The sequence below is a fragment of the Hipposideros armiger genome, unplaced genomic scaffold, assembly GCF_001890085.2.
Source record: "Hipposideros armiger isolate ML-2016 unplaced genomic scaffold, ASM189008v1 scaffold_141, whole genome shotgun sequence".
In the NCBI taxonomy this organism is placed as follows: Eukaryota; Metazoa; Chordata; class Mammalia; order Chiroptera; family Hipposideridae; genus Hipposideros; species Hipposideros armiger.
In genome coordinates this window covers 876,883-902,372 of record NW_017731491.1, presented here as the reverse complement: position 1 = coordinate 902,372, position 25,490 = coordinate 876,883, and the positions used below count along the sequence as shown (strand labels likewise).

The 25,490-nt window shown below is 35.3% G+C and overlaps 1 protein-coding gene across 2 annotated transcripts in view; it reads right to left on the bottom strand.

Moving 5' to 3' along the window:
- GOSR1 (golgi SNAP receptor complex member 1) overlaps nucleotides 1-25,490 on the bottom strand; it is a 42,892-nt gene extending 17,402 nt beyond the window's left edge. The window contains exons 1-6 of one of the 2 annotated variants that reach the window (XM_019650524.1): nucleotides 25,397-25,490; nucleotides 22,960-23,080; nucleotides 16,761-16,848; nucleotides 16,309-16,416; nucleotides 12,610-12,701; nucleotides 11,704-11,778 (exon numbers count right to left, since the gene is read on the bottom strand). In XM_019650524.1, coding sequence (XP_019506069.1) covers nucleotides 11,704-11,778; nucleotides 12,610-12,701; nucleotides 16,309-16,416; nucleotides 16,761-16,848; nucleotides 22,960-23,080; nucleotides 25,397-25,427 — 515 coding nt within the window. In that variant the 5' untranslated portion in view covers nucleotides 25,428-25,490. The remainder of the gene's footprint in view (nucleotides 1-11,703; nucleotides 11,779-12,609; nucleotides 12,702-16,308; nucleotides 16,417-16,760; nucleotides 16,849-22,959; nucleotides 23,081-25,396) is intronic. The other variant, XM_019650525.1, reaches the window with a different exon arrangement.

Sequence of the window (25,490 nt, the reverse complement as noted above, 5' to 3'; positions counted from 1 at the left end):
AGAGCACAATGATGGTGCCAGCTTGGGCCAGTGAAGCAACGTCCTCTACAAAATAGACTGAAGAACAAAACGACAGCAACTTGTCTGTTGCCCTTTCCCCCAATTCCCCAAAAAAAATTTTTAAAAAAAAAAAAAAAAAAAAAAGAATGTGAGCAATCACAGTTGCCATTTGTTTGTTGTTCTTTAGATAAATGGCATAAAAGGACTGAAAATCCTGAAAAACTACCTGAATCATAAAGAATCTATGAAATCTTAAGTAAGCATTTTCCAATTTGTTTCTGGAACCTCTAAAAAACTTTTGTATCAATATAAGCTAATCTGCTTACACAAATAAAATGGAACTAGTGTTTTCATTCTATGTATGTGTTTCTCTCACATACTTGTCAAAAAACAATTATTTCATAAATATCATAGAAATTCAATAATATTAGCAATCATGACATTCATGAAACTATAAGGAATAGAATGACTAGTTACTCTCTATTATACCCTAGAACCTGAGTTTTAGTCAAGGCTCAAGCAATTGGCTGAAGAAACATGCCTCATGGAGTTGTCAAAAAACTCAAAATATATAATGTAAACAAAAGTAATCCTGTAAACTGCATAAACCTACAGATATATGGTTGATACAGAACAAGGCACTTTTATGCCTAGTGTCCTTCTTGCTTTGCAATCCGCTTTCCTGATTCTTAACATAAATTTCTTACATTTCAAAGTCCAGATCAAAAGTCACATCCTTTGTGATGCCTTCCTCATTCCACCTATACAGGCAGAACTAATTCTTCTTTATAATATTGTTTTCATAATTCTTTTTGTTCTTCATTCAAGAATATAACAAACATCGTAATATGCACTGGAGGAAAAATATCTTAAATTTGTACAATTGAAGTTTTTTCATATATATTATCTCATTTTATGTTTTATAAAATATAATATTTATAGTATAATTACAGGATATCATGATTACATGTCTACTATTTCTCTACCAGAATGAGTTCACATGGGGTAGAGATTGAGTCTGATTCATCTTTGATTCCCTAGAGCAGCAATTCTCAACCTTTCTAATGCCGCGACCCCTTAATATAGTTCCTCATGTTGTGGTGACCCCTAACCATAAAATTTTCGTTGCTACTCTATAACTGTAATTTTGCTACTGTTATGAATCATAATGTAAATATATTTTTGTTTTCCAATGGTCTTAGGCAACCCCTGTGAAAAGGTTGTTCGACCCCCAAAGGGGTCGCGACCTACAGGTTGAGAACCGCTGCCCTAGAGTCTAGTACAGAACCTAGCACACAGGAGACAGTCATTAAATGCTTAATGAATGAATGAATAAATGAGACACTTGTTGGAGTAATAGAGTAGCAATCAGAGTTAACAATGAAATAATCCTTACAAATTTCCACGGGGGAGGGGTGAGGAAGATATATGTAATAGTCCTCCCTTATCTGTGGTTTCACTTTCTGCAGTTTCAGTTACCTGTGGTCAACCATTGTCTGAAAAATATTCATTGGAAAATTCCAGAAATAAACAACTCACAAGTTTTAAGTTGCATGCTGTTCTGAGTAGCATGATGAAATCTCGCGTTGTCCTGCTCTGTCCTGCCTGGGATGTGTATCATCCCTTTGTCCAGCATATCCGTGCTGTATAGGCTCCCCATCTGTTAGCCTCTTAGTAGCATCTCGGTTATCAGATCGACTGTCCAGATATCACAGTGCTAATGTTCAAGTAACCCTTATTTTACTTACTAATGGCACAAAAGGGCAAGAGTAGTGACACTGGCAATTCGGATATGCTAAAGAGAAGCTGTAAAGTGTTTCCCTTAAGTGAAAAGGTGAAAGGTCTTGACTTAATAAGGAAAGAAAAAAAACTGCATGCTGAGGTTGCTAAGATCTATGGTAAAAACGAATCTTCTTTCTGTGAAATTGTGAAGAAAAAAGAAATTTGTGCTAGTTTTGCTGTTGCACTTCAAACTGCAAAAGTTATAGTCACAGTGCATAAGTGTTTAGTTAAGATGGAAAAGGCATTAAATTTGTGGATGGAAGACAGGAACAGAAAACTAGTTCTAACTGACGGCAACGTGTTGTGCCAGAAAGTATTGAGCCTATATGAAGACTTCTGTCTGCAAGGGATCCCTGAAATGAGTGAGCACATTCACAAAACTTTTATTAGTGTATACTGTTATTATCATTGTTTTATTAGTTACTGTTAATCTCTTACTGTGCATAATTTGTAAATTAAACTTGATCATAGGTATGTATGTATAGGAAAAAACATAGAATATACAGGGTTTGGTACTATCTGCAGTTTCAGGCATCCACAGGGTCTTGAAACGTATCCCCCACAGATAAGGGAGGACTACTGTATTTTATGTTATACAAACACATATTCCTCACTACAGCAGAGCACCTCCAACTCAAGTTTTACTGTTTAACAAAGCCATGTACCAAATGAAGATGAATTTGATGTTACTACAGCTCCAAATTAAAGAAAATGAGTTCTGTATAAAAGCTCCTAACTAGGTCTACCCTGCTTTGTAAAACTGGGCATTATCAAATGAATACAAAAATAAGCAAAGTATATTCAGGGTAATATGAATTTGCTTTGTCTTCTATTTCAATATGGCAGACAACTGTACCACTTAAGACAAATAGAGCTTTGATATGTAATTTTAAAATACTCCATGAATGGCATGATAGATATATAGTGAAATAATCAAATGTTACCAGTTCTCATGGGCTAAAAATCCAATTCTCATTATACAAATGACCCCTGATATAGGTAAGGGACAAATCTCAAGATCTTTGCATATTCCCAAGTTTATGGCTACTATTACACAGTTTCTTCCATAAACTTCCCACTTTTTTACTTAAGAGCACTGCTTTCTTAGGATCACCTCACTATCATTACCTTTATTGGTGTTTTCTCCTTAGAGTAATGTTTCACAAAGAAACGAAGTATATGTATGTGTATGTATAAACCATTTTATGGTAACTACTAAGCAAATAACAACAAGCAGCAAACATGAAGTTAGAAGTGAGGCTGAAGTACAAATGCTGTTGTCCAGATAGGTCAGACGTACTCATTAGCCAAGTGGCTTTCCCAACACCAGCTTCACAACACATAACATTCAAGTTTATATCTCAACAAAGCTACACCAAGAAAACCACAGTAAGAAAGCTAATGTCAAATCTTGAATGCCAAGAGTCTACTATATTATCCCATTCATAGATGTTATAATCTGACCGTTATTTAATTGAATCATGATATTTACTAAATTATATATATATATATATATATATATATATATATATAACTATACCAAAAATACTGGGATAAAATCACTTCTTCTAAAGGTCATTAAATTATGGTGTTCACATGTCTCATATTTTTCAAATATGGTCATGGTCCATTAATACAATTAGGATATCATATCATGAAAATTATTCTGGCATCAAAAGTGTTTCAAATTCTATTTAAGAAATGTAAACTGACAGTGTATATCCAGTTTAAGGTTACCTCCTTTAGTATTTACTTTTCTTACTCTTAAAACCCTTACTATAGTCTGCTTTACACAGAAATGCCTCATTGTTTACAAAGCCTTTTTACATGCTTTATCTTAGCACCTATGAAGTAGACAGCATATAAAATTATCAGAGAGAGGCAGTGCAGTATTGCAGAAGCAACACAAGCAGAGGACCTGGGTTTGAGTCTCAGCTTTTACTAGCCACGGAATGTCAGGAAAATTTTACTAAAATCACAAAACAAAAAGTGAAACCATTTTTAATGTTTTTAAAATGCCTACCTAATATTTCCAAAACCACAACTTTGGACCACCCAAATAACAAGGCTGGTGAATTAAAAAAATGTAAAGTATCAGTAGTCTAAACATAGTCTAAGACAGTCAAAAGAAAAATTGTCAGCAGAGAAAATGTAAGTCTCCAACTGAGAATACAGGAAATTTTTTTTTTTTTGGCTGAGCCATCCTGCCACCTGTTGGAAGCTCAGCAGCAGCTCAGCTCGGGCTGTGAATCAAACCGGGGACCCTGTTGCTCAGAGCTCAAACTCTTGAGCGAGCTCTTAACCAACTGAGCCACTCAGCCAGCCCGAGAATACAGCAATTCTTTACTCGTTCATGGACATATTTATACCTAAGTGTACAATTACAATACAAATATGTGTGTGATCTCAGATAACTCAATCATATCTGTTAAATAGTCAATGGAATGAAAACAAAACAAATAGTCAACTAAAAACCATAAATGAGCCTGTTTAAGTATAACTTGCTTTATACAACAGTCCTGTATTTAAAAAGTTATATAAACACATTCTTTTAGATTTTTAGAGTAATTTTAATTTTGTAAAATGCCTTCAGTCATTCTCCCTTAAAATCACGTAACATAAGGGAACAGCTACTATCCCAATTTGAAGAGGCAAATAAAAAAACAAAGAAAGGCCAGGTCATTTACTTTTTAGAGAAGGGAAAAGCAGCTGGTCTTTCAATTCTCAATAGCATTATGCCACGCTGGTTCCATAATGCAAGAAAAATAAAATTTTACAGGAGCAAATCACAGGGAAGGCCGCGTGATGTGGGACAATATGGAAATGGGCTAGAAAATGTGGGTTTAGTAAGGGCTATTAAATAGTTATGAGACGCTGGCCTCTGTTATCTCTGAATCTTGTTTCCTCATCTGTAAATAAGAGAGATGCTTGCCAAAGACTTTTATTATGTATAAGAATTGTATTTTAAAAAGGTATTTCAGGGGAATTCATTTTGCTAAGCAAAAAAATAATTCATCACAGTAACAATATCCCCTTTCGTTCTCAAAGTCAGATTTCATATGTATATACAGCATCTGGACCAATACCTTGTACATAGTATGTATTCAATAAATATTTGGGGAATAAGTGAATGAATGAAAAAGGGTTTCTACATTGGAGCATGCACGTATATACACATTTATATGAAACCAAAATTAACATCTGTTTACATCCACTTATTCCAACAAATAAATAAATATTAAACGTCTATGATATAACAGGACCTGGGGATCCAACACGGCTAAGAACTAGACTAACCAGGTCCCTACCCTCATGTGTCACCTTGCAGCTGCCGACTGGAATGCTCCTGCACACTGATCCTTTGAAGTCATAAGGAAGTGTCTTGGAATGCTGAGGCCATCCCAGGGATCATAGTATGTGTGAAAGCACAACTCCTGCTTGATCACAATGAGTTTCAGGTGAAGCAGCTGCCGGTCTAATTGAATCAATTAACTGGGTATAGATAGTCAAATTGACTTCTTTGTGACAGTTTTAAATAAAAGTTATTCACCCACCAGGATCAGGGCTTGCTCTCTCAGTCTGCAGAGACAAGACCCCTGGCCCGCAGAAACTCTATTTTTGACTTGTGATTTCTTAGCCCTTCGCCACCCCTCCTTGAGCCTCCCAGCCCTTGTCACGCGGGACGTGATATCTGGCGCCCAATGTGGGGGCAACTGAATCCCCCTTTCTGATTTTAGCACTATGAGGAACACACTCATGAAGCTTACTTTCAAGGAGTCAGACAAAAAACAAAAACAAAAAAAAAGAAAAAAGAAAAAATTATTCCAGATTCTCATAAATGCTATAAAGGAAAAAAAGTGCTTTGTTAAATACTAATAAAGAAGGGACTATTTCAGACAAGATAGTTAGAAAAGGCCTCTTTAAAGAGGTGACAAGTTAGCTTACACCAGAAAGACGTCAATGAATAAGTTTTATGAAAAAATAAGAGTGTTTCTAAGCAGATAAAATAAAATATAAGGACAAAGAGGCTGAGAAGGGAAAAGGCCTGATATCTTTGGGGAAGGGACGTGAACAGAAGCCTGTATGGCTGGTATCTATTAAGTAAAGGGCGAGAGTGATATAAATGAAGGGATGGAAAGAAAGAGATGAAGTTGGAGATTTAGGTAGCAGGTTAATCATGTAGGGCCCTTGGGGGGGGGCATAAAAAGTTCATAATTCATTGGTGGGGGGACAGAGAAAGGAGTGGAATATTAAAGTAAAAGCCCACTTAATAAATATTACTAGAAAAAAGATTTTGTATAACCATACTACTGGGTTGTCGGAAAAGTCATGACACATTTTTGCAACGAAAAACAGAAGAAATACGTCATGACTTTCTGACAACCCAATATATTTCTATGTCTGGCTTGGGAGTACAGTAAACCCAAAATGAAGTGTCTAAATTGTCTGATAACTTCCCCGGGACTCTGAATATGCCACATTCTCTTCTGGAAACAGGCTAAGTCTACTGGCCACAAAGATGGATTTGTGACAGGCCTGGCCAGTCACAGTCACCCATCCCCCAGGGCCCAGGGATAAATCCAAGGAGCCACAGTCTTATATCTACAAAAAAATTGAATTTGTAATTTAAAAGTCTTGCCACAATGAAAAGGCTCAGACGATTCACTAGTAAATTCTATCAAACATTTAAAGAAGAAATATCACCAAGCCTGCACAAACTCTTTCAGCAAACAGAACAAACTCATTTCAATAGGGCCAATATTACCCTTACACTAAAACCAGGCAAAGACATCTCAAGAAAAGAAAACTCAAGATATTCTTCACAAACGTAATGTAAAAATCCTCAATAAAATAACCCCAGTGATATATAAAAAGGATGATAAATATATCAAAACAAAGTGGGGTTTATTCTAGAAATCAAGATTGGTTTAATGTTTAAAAATAATCAATATAATTCATCATATTAAAGTATTAAACGAAAAACAACTGATCATCTCAGTAGATGCAAAAAAAGATATGAAAAAAATTCAACCCCATTCATGATAAAAACTTTTAGCAAGAGAAAGTGTAGGGGCCACAATACCTCAATAACAACAAGCACATCTGACACCCAGATATTCGTTTCTGAACCCCTCTCCACTAAAAGGAACCAAGGTTGCTTGGAGAAGTGGTTGGTTTTAGAGCCGAGGCATGAAAAATACAAGATAAACCATAAACATTTTGTGGCACCAGATAGCAAAGTGCTCAAAAAGGATGGGCCATGTCAAATGACAGAAGCTAACGAGAAGGAGCTCCCAGTGGCCAAAGGTGGGACAATCTGAACAAAATAGTAATAGTGCTGGATTATAACCCTTAGTATAAGAAAGCAGCTATGAGTTCACACTAATAAATAATTAAATAAAATAAATGATGGAGAAAGGACAGCTCTTCCTCATAGAATTACAACTAACAAGGACTGATGGAAACAGAAAATCACCAGCAGGCAAACACGACGGTAATAACTGGGGAAGCAAGATTTACTAATGGATGCTAAAGTTAGTCAAGTTCCAGAAGAAACAGAATATGTGCATCGTCTCAAAGCATCTTCCTCTATATTAATTACAATTGGAAATACAGTCATTTTACAGTGGAAAACTTGGCAGATACCACCTAACAAGGCACAATGAAAAGAGGTGTGCCTGTATTTATTACCTATAGTAATGGAGCCAGTATATAAGATGACTGAAGAGTAAAATATCTGATGGAGCAGATAAGGACAGAAACAAAGCCAGGGGGATGTACTCACCTCCCCTGGGAGAAATGCCTCATTCTCTAAAAACTACAGGAAAGGGGTAAGGAAGGGCATTCCTATAGGTAAATTTGTAGTAAAGAGCAAAAAGTTAAAAATTTCAGTGAAGTAGGAGGTAAGGACCTCTATTTTGGGTGAAGTGACAGGAAAGTCAAGGGGAATGAGAAGTTTTGGTCAAGTTCTTGAACAGAATGAGAGAGAGAACTAAATGGGGTCAAGCAAGCAATAGGATTTGGGCAATGCTGAATACTCAGACGAGGGTGGAAATAATGAATTTAAAACAAAGCTCATCTGTATATTGGGTCCTTTTTCTCTAGCCCTCAGATACAGGAGTAGAACAGTAGACTGAGGATTGGGTTGGCATTTTACAGAGGTATGGCAGAAAGACAGGAACGCAAAGAAGGCCAAATGTTGGGAGTATTTCAGTTAATCAGCTATAAGATCCAGGGTAGCTAGGTTAAGAAAAGAGGCTGTAAGGAAAAAAAAATGTAAGAGAAAAGCTAGTGACCTGTAGATAGGCTTGGAAGGATAAAATGTGTTGGTCATAGTGAGGTGTTAAGAGTTGAAGATTTCTGAGGTGGTATAACTACACATGAGAAGAGGGAGGTTGCAGCCCTGGTAAAAATTTTCCCTTGGGGGTGACGATCACTGGCATTAAGTGAGTCCCGGAAGAGGGCAGGCTCTTTCTATGTGTGTTCACTTATCTCCTAATACAAGTTTCTCACCACTACTGAACACCTCTGAAATTTGTCAGCTTCATTACGGTAATACAGAAAAGATGTTTTACTCAAAATGACACAATGCTTCTAGAGAAAAAGCACAGATGCCTGGTCAGATGCTGAGTGTACGACTTTGGACAAATTATAGCATTCAAAGCCTTGAGGTAATCCAGTCTGTCTATCCTCTTTGTTCCTTAACATCCCATCTGTAAAAACAGCAATAATACAACCAGCCCTACATCCTTTACAAATAAATATGAAGAGAGGCAGATCATAAAGGCACAACGTTCTTTAGGGGGAAAAAAAAGAACTTTAAAATAAAAAAATTAACTCAGCAACACTTCTTTCAAAAAGGACGATATAAGGGAGCAATGAAAGAGAACAATTACATAAAGGAAGAGAAATTAATCTAAACAGGAAACCAAAGAGCTCATAGGAATGCATCCATAGTCCAACAAAAACCAAATAGCTTGACACTAATTCAAAGTCAGCCTTTTCTTCTGACTGACATACTGAAAGAGACTCGGGGAAAGACGAGTCAAAAATGAAAGCTACTTTATCCACCATACAGGAGCAGAAATTACTGTCATCCTTAAGATAAACTGTTATAAGCTAACAATATTTATTTTTAGACAGAAAGAGTATTAAGAGGAGCTGGTAAAAGCAATTCGTTACAAAGTCAGTTTTTTTTAAGTTTGACATTCATTTATAAAAATTGTTTTACTCTTTTCAAGGCAAAAATATATACTTCTGAAACAAGTTGTAGAAATTTACAGTAACAAGAAAAACAATATTTTGAAGAATCAAATAAAAATCTAAATATGCTTCTAGCCATAAAAAGTCTGACCCTACCACACAAAATCAAACTAGTTACCGGAGTCACTGGGTATTTAAGAAACATTCTATTCATGAAAGATCAAAATTAAAAGTACCCTAGCAGCAAATGTGGCCTATTAATTACAAATGGGCTTGATGAAATATATAATCTCTTTGCTGTCTATCTCACTTTTAGGTTAATGTAACTATTATTTCTTTATGTTTCTTTTGCTTGGTTGTTTAACATTTTTTCTAATGAAAATGTATTATTCCTTGTATTAAAAAAATCAAAATATAAATGTTATTGAGGGCTTTGAGGAATGTTTACATATACACTATTAATGGGACTCTAAACTAGGAAAACTTTAGAGGGAAATTTGACAATACTATGTCAAAAGCCTTTAAAAATGAATACATTCCTTAACCCCACAATTCCAATCCTAGGAATTTATCATAAGGAAATAATTATGGATACATGCAAAGACTTCAATATGGAAAATTGTAAAAACTGAAAATAATCCAAAAGGCCAACATTAGGGAAACGGTTACATGAATTATGGTTTATCTGTTTTATGTTATCTGTGCACTATTAAAAGTCAAAAGAACTTCTCAAAAACAAACAAACAAATTATCAAATAACATGGTAAAGGGCTCACAATCTTCTGATGAGTAAAAATGGTTACAGAATCTGTATTAATAAGTGAATTAAATTGTGTTTTTTTTGTGTTGCTGAATTACTCATAGTTTCTAAAATGGATAATAAAAAAGTACTTACAGATTTTATTTAAAAAGTTATTTTAAAAAGAATCTTGCTAATTCTTCCACAAAACATTTAACAAATAAAATACGGAGACAACACTGAAAAAACAGAGAACGTTTTTCATATAATTTTGTACATGTTAGTCCATAATTTTATATTAATACCTAACTAGTATTTGTAATTTACACAAAATATTGATTTTTCAAAAATGTATTTGGAAGCCCTGTGTTCTAATATTAAGAGTAATGACTAAGCCCTTGTTTTTAGAATCAACAACTCCCCTAATTCATCAGAAGCTCATATTCCATTCAACTTCATCTGACTCAGTTTCTCTTTGTATAGCATGAGTATAAACTTTTTCACAAGAATGTTAAAAGGAATATATCATATATAAAATTGTCTGAAAAACAAAAACAGAAAATACCTTCTTGATCTCCAATCCTCTAGTCACTTTTGTAACCCTAAACAAATTATTTAAGCTGTATGCCCCTCAATTATTGTATTTTTTTTCCTGTAAAATGGGCAATATTAAACTCCTGAAGGTTTTCTTTGAATTATTAAAATATAAACTTGCAAATTTTCACATAAAATTTATAATAAACAATGTGTTCCAAAGTAATAAAATAAGGGATAGTAATTCATGTAATTACTCTGGTATACTCTTTTCAGCAACAAATCATTCTTAAAACAATTAAACTACTGTATTTTTGTTTTCTTTTTGAGGCAATATAAAAACATTGATGCAATCTAGTGTTTATTCTGTGCCACTTGAGAATCTTATCCCTGAAATTAATCTGTACCCCAAGAACATATTTAGTACAGTTTTAGATGTATTGTAAAAATTCTTTTTATGGTGGTCTTTATCAAATACAAAATGAACAAACCAAAGCTATGAACAACTGTAAACTACACATACTCTAGGAAAGACTGCCCCCTTGTGCCAATTAGTAATATTCAACAGATTAAGAACACTAAACATATTTGACATTAGAAGTATCCAGACTTCTAAAAATGTCTTGATCTTTAAGTGTTCTGATTTCAACAGCTTACATTTAAAGCGGTTATCTTTAAAGAAAAATAAATTGAACAGTACATTAAGCTGATATGAACATGACTAATTTATGACATTCAGCAGCTAATAAGATAATTCGTAACATTGAACTATCATGGACACTAGCTGCTCAAGTGCTTAGAAGCTGAGCTCAAAGAGATAAGTAATTTTCTGATCTTTAAGTTCTACATAGCAATATACAGAGGAAATAATTAAAGAAATTGGTATGTTTCACAGAAAAAAATAGATGAAGCAAGAATAAAGTATGGTGACTTGTATGAAGATATACATATATATATAGCTGGCATCCAAGTTTTTAGGCATTTTTTTTTAATCTTAGAAAATAAGGTATTTCTTTGGATTTGATGAATGGCTAAATACCCTTTATAAAGCTTCTTGACATAAATAAGTGGTATCAGGCCATTTGAACAGAAGTCAGTATTAGTATTGTTACTAATATTATTACTAATAACCTACAGAAGTGGACAAAAGTATTAGAGCAATAGACTTGCTAAAGCAAAGAAACATTAGGCAATAAAAGGCATATTTCAGGTAACAATTAAGTGATGTGAATGCAGATTTTGGATATTTGACAGCATAACTTCTTTCCTAATTATGGTCAAAACAGTTGGAATTCCATTTCTACCAAATGGGATCATTAGAATTAATTGAATTAGCACCGATAAAACACTTGCTACAATAAATACCATAAAATGTTTCTTGTGTAAGTAAATGAATTAATAAGCATGGGAAACTACATAGTATGCCTATATTCAATAATACCTACTTTCGAAGGTGGTCATGTTCTTTCAAAAATAGTTCAGTTCTTCTGTTGTTTACTCCAGAGCCAGTTTTATATGACCTTGAACAAAACAGAAAATTTAAGAATATATTTGGCAGATACTGTAAAAAAAGATTAAGTGACTGAGTCTAGTAATTTCCAAAGTGGACAAATTGAGCCTCTCCACAGTTTTGATTGAACAATTAAAATGTATAATCCTTTTCATTTCCTTCTAAAAACGACATCTATTATAAATACATATAAATGCCTCTAATTTAGGCCAAGAGTTTATTATCTTTCATCAAAATAATCCAATATTCTTAAACAAACAAAAATCTTACTTCCCCTTTAGATGAAAAAAACAAATCTTTAAAATTATGGATTGAGATCAGCATAAAAATGTTGGAAGTACTTAAATAATTTGACATAAGGCTATGAGTTTGTACAAAATCTGGAAGAAACAGATGTTTCAGATTCTAGGTAAGTGAAAGCTACTTTGCAAGCTACCTGAATGTATAATTGTTGGGGCAAGGAGAGGGTAGGGGCAGAGGAGGTAATCAGGAGGGGAACACAGACAGCTTCAGTTACTGATAATGTTACAATTCTTCAGGTAGATAGTAGGAGATCAGAGAAAAACTCATGAAGATATCATCTAAGTGGGACTTTGAATTAAGATAGGAAAGTCAAGGTTGGCAGGAGACCATGACAAAACTAGGGGGAGCTGGAGATAAGACCAATAAGGTAGATCAGGACCATATTGTAAGCAGAAATGTTTTAAAAACAGTGAAATGTGAATTAGAAACCTTGAAATCTAAATCATAGCTCTGCTACTCACTTTGCTGTTAATCATGGATATACTCAAAATTTAAATCTGAATAAACGTCCTACAAAATAATATAAAAGGTAACTTACTCGATATCCTTTCGTACTGATCCCATGAGATTCTCCCTTTCCCGTATTGCCATAAAGTTTGCTTTGGTTTTATGGAATTCATGTGTATAATCCTGCAATAAATCAGTATCCAGTCTCAACATAAGCTAATTATATATTTTCATCTTACTGAGCCAGTTATGTATTGTCATCATATTATAAATTCCTGTCAGGCAAATTGCTATTTAACAAATCAAATTGCAAAGAGGTAAAAATAACTATAATCACTTTCCTGAAGTGTGTGTGACCTTTTAAATGAAAACAACTCAGTACTAGGGTAACAGTGCCACTAAATCACTACCCTTCCTGTTTTCATTAGACAGGAAGGTGCAGAGTTGTAAAGAAAAAAATAATTCTAAGATAAAATGACTTCAAAGAGCCTAGGATAAAACTTAGGAGGCTCTTTCTAATCATCAGTGCATCCGATGGGGCTTATTTTAAAATTTCATCTTTTTGGAACTCCTACAGAAATTCTTAAACCAGTCAAAGGAAGAACAGAATCAAGAGAATTGTAAAGAACAAAATAAGCTTTAAATACTTTCCTTTCTTTTTTTACTACCATATTTTTAGGACACTAAGGAGTATTCATTACTTTTTTTAAAATTCAGAGACATTCAGATGAAAATCATAACCCCACTTGCCAGAAAGCCCCTATTGACACTTTAAAAACAAAAATAATACATGAACATGGGAGAATACTGAAAGAGCACCAAAAGGAATAAAAGTAAAAACCATCCTGCTCCACAGTTCATATCACTATCATCACTTTCTTTAATTTTCTTTCAGGATATATGTTTTTGCATATATAAGCTTATCTATTATTTCTTTCATTCTGTAGTTCATAAAATATCAAGTAACCTTTCCATATTAGCAAATAGAAATCTACGTTCTTTTTAATAGCTTATGACTATCATAATTTAATAAATTGCCTACTGATGAACATTTTAGTTGCTTTTTTTTTTTTTCTGTTAAAAAATGCCACAATAAACATTATTGTATATGTATTTTATTGAACTCTCTCTCATTAAACTGCATTTAAAGAGTAGATGCCTAGCAGAATACCTGGATCAAAGAATCTTACATTAAATTTTGGTAGTGCTAAACTGCCACATAGACAGACTGCACCGATTTATGTTCCCAGAAAAATGGATGAATGCCCATTTTTTTACATTTTTGCCAAAAACAGGCTACAAATGTTTCAATATTTGCTAATCTGACAGATGAAAAATCATGTCTCATTTTAATTTGTATATTTTTATTTGGGAATGCAGCTGAACATTTATGGTTCTGGCTACGCATTTTCTGTAAACAAGTCCATATCCTTTGTCCATTTTCCTATTAGGTTATCTTTTTCTCATTTCTATTATTTCTCTGTACATTAAGCAAATTAGTCATTTGTTGTAGTTTCAGGTATTAGGTCTTACTTAGGAAGTACTTTACTACCCAAAATGTATAATTTCATCCATGCTTTATTCTGAATTTTTATGATTTCTTTTTCTACATATAAGTCTTTGATCTATTTGGAATTTACTTTGGGTGGGAGGCATGAGATAAGAATTTAAGGAATTCGCCCCCCTCCCTCCAAATTAGCCAACTGTTGTTATAGCTCTATTTATTTTATCTTTTCAAGTTTTTAAGTTTTTATAAATAGTTTATCTATTTCAACAACAAGCTCTATTTATTTTATAATCCCTCTTTTTTTCCCTCCATGGATCTAAACCACCACCTTTATGGTAAAACTAAATTTCCATGCACATTTGGGTCTATACATGAACTCTATTCTGTTCTACTGGTCTCTTTTTCTCTACAATCAAACTGTCTTAATTATTTTAGTTTCTTAACAGGTTTTAATATCTGGTAGAACTAGGCATCTTTTACTACTTATCTTCATTTTTACATGTTTTTTCTTGGTTATTCTTGTATGTATGATTCCAAATAAACTTTGGTGTCATTTTATCAAATATATGGTGATGGAAAGAGAACTTACTCTGGGTGGTGAACACACAATGTGATGTATAGATGATGTATTACAGAATTGTACACTTGAAACCTATGTAACTTTACTAACCATTGTCACCCCAATAAACTTTAATTAGAAAAAAACAAAAACAAAAACAACTTTGGAGTCATTTTGCCAATTAAAAAATAAAATAAACAAACAAAAAAACATTATTTCCATTGGGAAAGTATTCAATTTATAGGTGGATTTAGAGAGAACTCTTCTCATCCAAAAGCAGAGTAAATCTTTTACGTTCCTCAGTAGAGTTCTATACATATGAGTCCTATACAGTCTTACTAAATTTATACATAAGAATTTTATAGTTTCTTCCATTGTACTTTCTAACAGGTTATTGTTTGTATAAGAAAAACTACTTACTTTTATATATTAATTTTGTAATCCATCATCTTACTGAATTTGTTTCTAATATTTTTTTAGTTTTCTTGTTTGTATTAGCTATATATATATAACTGTATCACTGCCACATAATATAAATTTTGTCTTTTCCTTTCCAATATTTATATCTTGTTTCTTTTTTTTTTAAAGATTTTATTGGGGAATCGGGGAAGGGGAACAGACAAGTTGCTGTTGGTTTGTTCTTCAGTCTAGTTGTGGAGGAGTTGCTTCACTGGCCCAAGCTGGCACCATCACTGCGCTCTTCCCGGGTGAGGCAGATCAGTCGCCAGCCTCTGGACGGCCACTCACGGCGGCTGCTGGCCGCTCACGCTGGCTGCCGGTTACACACAGTAGCTTATGGCAGCCCACTGCAGCAGGGGACTGCAGCCTACGCCGTCGCCGGCGACCCACGGCAGCCCAGCTCCAGGTCGAGCTGTTGTTCAGCATCTTAGCTGTAGAGGGCAGTGTCACTGGCCCTCATATGTGGGATCCGAACCGGGGCCCTGTGGCATCCCAAGCCAGTTCTTAACCAACGCACCACTTGGCTGGCCCTCTTGTTTCTTTCTATGGTCTAACTGCACCACCAAGAACTTGCAAAACAATGTTAAACATCTGTGATGATTATGGGTATCCTTGTCTTATTTTGTCTTTAATGGGAATACTTTTAGTGCTTTATTATTAAGCATGATGCTAGCTTTTAATCTGATATACACATTTTTGCATTAGGCAAATAAAGTATCCTTTTATTCCTATTTTTAACAAAGAGTTTTTAAAATTAGAAATGGTTGCTGACTTTTTTCAGTATTAAAAATATTTGCCTGCTATATTTTTAACACCCCCATATGTAAATATTTAAGAATTTATTTCATTTTATTCATATACTTTTAGTATTTTCTCAAACAATATACTAAATATAGTAAATTACTCCTCTTCCACGTTATTCAAAGCCTAATAAAAATATACTCTAAACCACCACATTATTGCCTAAGCATGACCATTAGCTATTTCACTGTTATAGTTAGCTAGCGAGGTCTTCCACATTAGTACTTTTACCTACTGATGAATATTATTTAATTTTACCAGGCAAAAGCAAGAGTTATTAGACATATTCAGAATTTTATAATACCAAGAAGAAAAAAGTAAAACAAGACAAACTTTTATAGCATGGAATTTATCCTCCCAGATTTTTCCCTCTGTTCTCTTAAATACATGTGCACACACATTCTATTCAGGGGTTAGAAAAACAAACCCTATAATAACACAAAATCTCAAGCCCAATATATTACCTGCAATATGTCTCTATGTCGCTGTAACGTGTGCATCAGTGCAGCATTCAAAGAGGGTACACCCGCACTATTGGTATATTCTGCCATTTTATCATTTACTTCTGTGAGCTAAAAAAAAAACCACAAAAAACAAAGAAAAAACTCCATAAAAATATTTTAGAAAGCACTATAAAGAGATAGAAAGTAAATTATGTGCTGTTTGCTCTTTGGACAACAGAAAAAAACAAACCAAAAACAAGAAAACAGTGGGCAAGGATTCAGTATTTCCACCAAATAATACACAAAAGCTAAAATAACACTATGGCTATCATCAAAATTCAAGTGGCCTGGGAGGCACACATCTTGAATGAAAGGGTCATTTCAATAAACATGTCTGCATTAATATAATCTAGTACCATATCTAACTATTACAAGGTTATTAGCAAAACAGCCATTTAACAGAGAAAACTTACCTTTGCCAAAAGCTGTTCAATCTCAATGGCCATTGTTTCAAACATTCTGTCTTGGCTTGATCCATTTAAAAGTGGTGTTGTGTCAGAGCTAAAGAGAAGTTCAAATAAAAAGAATCCATTACTTAAATCTAATCCTTTAATACATACTTAAAATAATAAGGCAATTATTCCTAAAGAGATCAAGTGGAATTCCTGAGACATTCTCTCTGTTTCTTAAGAAGCTGTAATTTTTATAAAAGTTTTCCTATAAAGATCACACATATCCTAAATATTAAATTCAGTATAAAATATAATTGAATGTAAGATTTTCCCAAGCTTTAATACATTCAATCTTAATAATGTAAAGAAATTCCAAATGCTTGTTTACTGTTTCCCAAATGAAAGTAACTTAAGCTATGGCAGTGCCCCATTAAATGCTGAATCTAAAAGAATATATTATTTGAAATAAAACTGTTGAGCTAGGTAGTACTTCATATAAGAGGAGCCATAAAATGTATTATGAATTATGCTATGGGATCTGTGAGGAATAATCTTTAAAATTTTTTACTGCAAAGCTATTGTGGTTGCATATAATACAGACCTTATGGTTGTACATAATATAGACCTTAAATTAAGTTCTCTCTTCTTTCCTTGACTCTTACCAAGAAGAAATAAAATAAAATTGAGATTTAAATGATCAACAGATTGGATAACTAGTTATTAAATAATCAGAAACTGGCTTTCAGTCTAATACAGACAGCCATGACCAGCAGGGAAGTTTTTTAGTGCTAACCCTCCACATTTCCACTTACATTATGCAATTGTTTCAGTTTTGTTTGGCAAAATGTGCTGAACTCTTTTAAAATCTAAATTTCAGAATTATATAAAAATGTAACTTTTTACAAGTGAAACTTATGTTTGACAGATTCACATTCTAAAACCACATGCCCTGAAAGTTCTTTTGCCTCTTCGGAAAAACCACTAACCTTCGTTAGGTCCCCAAGTGGTGTGTATTATCACACGAGCAGCTCAATATAGAGCTTAGTTATACTGAGCACAGATAAATACCTAGGCAATGACAATGCTCTCCAATCTTACTGAAAACTTTGTCCTGCCCTGTGACAATGATTGGGTATGGCAAATGAAAACAGATTACATCATCAGTTTCACATCAAAATAGTACCTTAGCCATTACTATTTCCCTTCTCCACACACACTTCCACAGCAGTAGTAACGAGCAATGCAACAGACAAAAAAGTAGCTAATAAGCATTTTTAAGATGTTTAAGTTCAAATTTTTATTTCTTGAAACATTTCAATTTACCTTAAAAAAAAAAATCTAATTCTTTATTATTGTCAGAGGCAACCCAAGTTTCTGTGGTTATCTCTTAAATGTGCCCAGGCAAAAATACTCTATATGCGAGATCCTCCCATACCAAATACTATATGAAAAAGAACAATTGGCCAATGAATGTAAGCTCCATGAAGAGGGAAATTACCTACGTCTTATTCACAGATATATGCCCAACTCCTAGAATACAGCTTGGCACATTGTAGATGCTCATTAAATACTTGTAGACTGAATGAGGAGGCAATTTCTACATTCACCATTCTCAGGAGAGTAAACGAATCTAGGGAAATGGTCAAAAACTCATTCTCCACAATAATAAAATTCAGTTAAATTTAATTCAATTTATAGGTATGTGATGATTCATAGACCACTAATTTCTCAAAATACAGAAAATACAAAAATTACGCCTGGAAGGAAAACTCTGGTCATTGCTGAATTTATTCATTGTGACGTATTTTCAACCTGGGCAACAAACAAAACACTTTAGAATGTACATTGGATCTTGATCCTCATGACCTTAGGTTTCTTATTGAATGGGATAGGTAGGCTGAAGTAATTCCACAAAGTCAGTCCCAATTTGTTGTAGAATTTCTTAAGGAATGTCTTCAACATAGGTTTTCCTTTAAAGGAGTCACAAAAGTATTAAGTTTATGAAGTACAGAGAACACAGAAAAAGTATCATGTAATTTTACCTCTTACCTATTTGGAGTTTTAAAATTGTATGATCACTGGCATAGCCAAGTGGGAGACATAAATTCAGGAAATATGTTTTCCAGTTGTAAAATAAATTTAATCATAGAAAGGAACATTCTTCAACTCTCTTTACTTACTAAGTAAAGACAAGCCCAAAGCAATGCACTGCAATTAAAGCTATGTGACATGCCAACAGCTTACTTTCAGATCCTAGAGTCAATATGCTGATGTTGGCCCTGCTATCTTTCATTCTTTAATAATGTGCCCTATTGATTGGACAGCATAAATTGGTAACTACAATACTGCCACAGGGATATAAAAGACGGTTTGGGGAATATAATTAATAATGTTGTAAATATTTTGTAGGGTATCAGATGGACACATGTCTTGTTAGGAAGACCACTTCATGGATGGGGTAGAGGCTTGATCACTGCACTGTACACTTGAAGCTGATGCTGAATAATATTGTATGTCAACTATAATTTATTGTAATATATATAATATATATGTATTATATAGATACACATATATATATATTCTATACATCCTGTGGGGGGGAATACACACACACACACACACACACACACACACACACACACATATATATACATATCCCCCCCCTCCCACGGGATGTATAGTGTGGGAGTCAATGGAACTGTGATATGTGATAGATATATATGATATGGGGGGGCGGTGGATTGGGGGAGGGGGTTGTCACTTTGTAAGGGGTGAAAAGCATAATGGTTGCATTGTTTTGTACACCTGAAATTAATAAAAAAATAACATGCCCTATTAAAAAGAATTAACACTTTGGCTATAGAGTTGAAATGAGTTTTTTGTTAGATTGTGCATAGAAAGTTTTAGAGCGTGGCAGCTATGGAGACAGAAAGATATGGGTTTAAATCCAAGCTCAATTTTTATTATTATTAGCTGAAAAATAACCCACCACCAATCCTCAAAAAAGTATCTAGATAACATTATGCTAAGTGAAATAAGTCAGATGGAGAAAGACAAATACCGTATGATCTCACTTATATGTGGAATCTAAAAAACTGAATAAATGAGCAAACTAATCGGAAACAGTCTCAGAGATATAGAGAAAAAACTGATAGTTGCTAGATGGGGGGGGGGATGAGGGAGAAGGTGAGGGGATTAGAAAGCACAAATTGGTAGCCACAATATTGCAATAGGGATACGATCAATAATGTAGTAAATATTTTGTAGGGCATGAGGTGGGCACTCATCTTATTAGGGAGACCACTTCATGCATGGTGTTGATGCCTGACCACTGCACTGCATACCTGAAGCTGAATAATACTGAATGTCAACTATAATTTTACATATATATGTATATTACACATAGTCACAGGATATGGAGTACACCATAGGAAATAGAGTCAATGGAATTATAACCTCTATATATGATGTCAGAGTTGATTGGGGGAGGGGGGTTATCACTTTGTGACGGGTATAAATGTCTATTACATTGTTTTGTACACCTGACGCTAATAAAAAATAAAAAAATAACAATAACTATAACACTGACCACCAAAAAAAAAAAAAAGTATGTAAAATAAACACAGGACTGGGCCGGCCAAGTGGCACGTTGGTTAAGAGTTGGCTTGGAGTGCGAGCTCTAAGCAGCAGGGCCCTGGTTCGGATCCCACATGAGGGCCAGTGACGCTGCACCCTCTACAGCTAAGATGGTGAACAACAGCTCGACCTGGAGCTGGGCTGCCATGAGTCGCCAGCGGCGGCGTAGGCTGCAGTGGAGCTGCAGTAGGCTGCCATAAGCTACCGTGAGCGCCTGGCAGCCTACGTGAGCTGCCAAGAGCCACCATGAGTGGCCATCCAGTGGCCGGCGACCGATCTGCCTCATCTGGGAAGAGTGCAATAATACCAACATAGGCCAACGAAGCGACATCCTCCACAACTAGACTGAAGAACAAAAGGACAGCAACTTGTCTGTTCCCCTTCCCCAATTCCCCACCACTGTTCCCCTCCCCCAAATCCCAAAAATCTTAAAAAACCAAAACAAAACACAGGATAACAACAACTCTGCTACTAGCAATTTCACTGTTAGATACATATAAGTAAAAATGTTCCCAGCAGTCTTTATATAAAGCTCTTAAAACAGTACCTGACACATGATGGCTAGTGCCAGCTATTAAAATTATTAGCAAAAATTGAAAACAATATCCATTTACATAATAAATTATGACATAATCATACAAGGTAATTCTATATGTAGCAAATGAATATACCAGAGTTAAATGTATCCATAGCTTCATCTCAAAGATAATGTTAAACAAAAAAGCAAGTTGCAAAAATACTACAGTAGGATACTATGAATTGTTTAGGAACACAAACATATACAGTACAGCAAAAATATATGGATTACGGGGAGGGAACAAATGGATGCCATCAGGGGCTTCGACTGAATTGGTAATGATTATTTCTTAAAGTGGGTGATAGGCACAGGGGATTCATTATATTATTCTTTATACCTTTTTCTAAGTGTCTTAAATATTTCCTAATATTTTTTGAAATAAGTGGATGGCCTAAAGTGAGGATAAGATTCAAAGATAAGAACACATTTTCCAATAGAGCTACCATATAATTCAGCAATTATTCTTCTGAATATTTATCCAAAGAATATGAAAACACTAATTTGAAAAGAAATGTATACCCCCATGCTCACTGCAGCATTATTTACAATAGCCAAGATATGGAAACAACCTAAGTGTCCATCGATGACTGAATGGATAAATCAGATGTGGCATACAAACATACACACACACACATATATGCATAATGAATACTACTCAGCCATAAAAAAGATGAAATATTGCCATTTGCAACAATATGAATGGTCCTTGAGGTTATTATGTTAAGTGAAATAAGTAAGACGGAAAAGGACAAAAACCGTATGATTTCGCTCATGTGGAATGAAAAACAAAAAAGAAACAAACCAACACAAAAAACAAAAACAAACTCATAGATACAGAAAACAGGTGGGTGGTTAGGGAGAAGGTAACCATGGAAAAAGGGGGTCAAATGTATAGTGACAGATGGAAACTAGACTTTTGGTAGGGAGCACACTATAGTGCATAAAGATATAGAATTACAATGTTGGGGGCCGGCTGAGTGGCACATTGGTTAAGAGTTGGCTTGGGACATCATCTCTGAGCAGCAAGGCCCTGGTTTGGATCCCACATGAGGGCCAGTGACGCTGTGCCCTCTACAGCTAAGATAGTGAACAACAGCTCGACCTGGAGCTGGGCTGCCGTGAGTTGCCAGTGATGGTGTAGGCTGCAATGAAGCTGCAGTGGGCTGCCATAAGCTACCGTGAGTGGCCGGCAGCTGGCGTGAGTGGCCAGCAGGCAGCATGAGCTGCCAAGAGCCACCGTCAGCTGCTGTCCAATGGCTGGCAAGCGACTGCCTCGCCCGGGAAGAGTGCAATGATAATACCAACATGAGCCAGTGAAGCGACGCGTCCTCCACAACTAGACTGAAGAACAAAAGGACAGCAACTTGTCTGTTCCCCTTCCCCAATTCCCCAATGCTGTTCCCCTCCCCCAATTCCCCAATAAAATCTTAAAAAAAAAAGAAATTTACAATGTTGTACACCTGAAACTTATATGTTATTAACCAATGCTACTTCAATTTAAAAAAAATTCAAATACATTTTCTGTATGTTCAATAAAGTAGTATACCGGTTTCTCAAAAAAGAACCAAAATTAAAAATAGATTGGATGCTTAATAGTGAGGAAACACACTGCATTAGAATCATTCTAAAATGCCAGAATAGCAGTATATATATTTTGCACGTGGGTATTTCCTCAGATCCATTTAGCATTCAGAAGATATAAGAAATACAATGTCAGCAAATCAACCACATTTTCTTACACTGGATGAATTAGTAACTTATTTCTAACACAAACATTCTTAAGCCTTAGCATTTTCCTCCTGAAGATCCTTTACTATGGGTCCCAAATAAATACCAGTCTCAAGAATTAAGCAATTTTATAAATCACTAAAAAATAAAACAAATAACATAAAAATAAATACCAAAAATTCACCAATAGAACAAATTACAGAGTTATATATTTTAGCTTATTTTTTAATGCTTTAAAAACATACAGTTTAAGACATAAGAGACAGAATCTGGTAGTACCTATACCTGTCGCGCCTTCCATCTCGAGCACTGCTGTGACTGTAACTTGTACATAGTTTACTGAAGGACACTAGTTTCAGGTCAAGTTCATTTTCCAGCTGTCGAGCCTGTTTCCTGAGATCTGCAACAAAATTATAAAAGCAAATATTAGACACAAAAAGTCCATTATATACATAAAACTAACAAAACTATTCTAAAGAAAAAAAACTATGGAAATGATCATATATTGATCTAGATTCCCCAATAAAGAAAAGTGTTAAAAGGAAGAAACCAAAAACCAAAGGCGTACCCAGGAAAGCAAATTGCCACTTATTTAAACTTCAGATGGGGCAAAAAGGGGAGAAACATTGGGGGATGCAAATTTTCAGCTTTATCCCAAACATAGCTCGACAACAAATGTTGTTCTAACATCCCTGAAGTTATTTCTATAGCAATAAATAATTTTTGTAATTCAGACAAAATAGAAGAAAATACAAATCATAAAGGAACTGGCTATGGTTATGACCAGCATTATATCAATTTACCAGCTAACTTTATAAAAAAAGAAACCATCATTGTTTTTGACAGGCATTTTCCTATCTCTTTATGTTCCAAAGCTTTATTATTAGGCTTATGAAATTCTTAATAGAATGACTTGGTGATTGAGCATAAAGAAAAAAATAACCATTGACAAAGATAGAAACGTTGTCTTTCAATAAACTTACTAAAAGAAATTTGGAGAGGCTGAAATCAACAAAATGTGCTATTAACAAGGTCAAATATAGGTATAACAAAAATAAGCCTAAGTTTAAAAAAAACAAAAAACCAGAAGCAAACAAGCAAGCACAGAAATCGGTACAGTAGTTTGATATACATAAGTGGTTGAGTGAGAGAAGCCACAGTTCAAAAAGCTACATCTAGATGTAAGTGCTCTCATTCATGGTAAAGTGGGGGTCAAAATAAAAGGGCTGAAATATAGGGAAAATAGTGTAAGGATCTTATTTTTCAGGAATACAAAATACAAGCTATTATTCCAATATACGTATCAGTAACCAAATGTAGGAAGCAGTTTAACTACAGTGGAGCATCTTTTCCCAGAGACCAAATCTCAGAATCTCAGCTCAGCCTAAAGTTCTGAGATTCTAAGAACTGGCTCCAGATTTACTGAACCTCGGCTTTTTTTTCAACCCCCACCTTCAGTTTTTCTATGCATTAGTAATCATGTATTTAAAGCATATGGTTCAGAGTTAGGCCGTCAATAATAAGCTGCTATAATTAGTACAGCATGGTGCTTTAAAAAAAAACCCACAACAACTATAGCCTAATGACTAGTATTAAAGATACCAATAGCAACGTCAACATAAAAATATTTTCTAGCTAGTAGACATATTTCAAAGTCATTTTTTAATACATGTTTTAAACTATAATCACGTTTCTCTGTAATTAGAAACTGTCTAAGTAAAATAAACGTCAAGTAAAATAAAAACATTTTGAAAGTATGACAGGCAAGTACGGATGAACGTAATTAGAATTAAGTATCTTAGACCCAGTGGCTGATAGTAACAATACTGTTACTTGTAGTGGTTTCCAGAGGCTCAGCGGGTAGCAATAGGTTAAAAGGGAAAAAGGATTCGGAGAGCAGTCTCTACGCTGCAGTAAAGCAAAGGGACACTTAAAAGAAAAAATGTGAGCCTTCTCTCATCTTTGCTCACCATCATGGTCCAGAAATGAGTTTTACCTGAGCCCACTTTATAGTTTCCGTAACTAAATAAACGTACTTGTCAAATCACAAGATGGGTTTTTTGGTAGAGGAGGTAGAGCAAATGCAATCATTACAATTCACACTGGCTCCCTCAACTTTCTCTTTTTAACACAACTATCTCCGGAGCAGAGGGTCAAGTTATTTCCTTTGCCTTCAAACGCGACACGACACCCAATCCTTGAAGTCCCAGCCTGAAGCAGCCAAGGGGACCCAGGAGGAGACATGCCGCTCACACAACTTCCCTCGGTGAACCGGACTGACAAGTTCCTCCTTTATCTTTTCCTACTCAACTGTCTAAAGCGCTGACTCCTCCGGTCTCCTGCACTCGGGATATCCTCGCCCAACACTCGTTTCCTCTCCCGAGTTCATACCCCAAGCCCTTTCGTCCGAGTTCCGCTACCTTCAAACCCAGTTCTCGTCCGGCGTACTCAGGCCGGTCTTCCTCTCCATCCCCGCTCAGCGCTCTCGGTCCAACCCCGGCCCTGGTTCCCGCTGCCGCTCAGGTCAGCCCCCTGCCCTCTGCAGACCGTTCGGTCTCCTCAGTCCCCAGGCCCCGAGGCTCCCACTGGACAAGCCCCGCCCCTCAGCTCGGTTGCTCCGGGGGCCAGGCTGTTTCCCCTGCTGCCTCGCCCAAGACCCATTCTCACTCAGCCCCTCTGCCTCTAGACAAGTCCCACCCGGAGGCCTCGCCCTCACCTTCCCAGTAATTGCTGGTTCCTGCCGCCATCTTTGTTGTCCAACGTCAGTCGGGATTGGAGAGTAGAGACGGTGAGAGCCAGACAGTCACCTC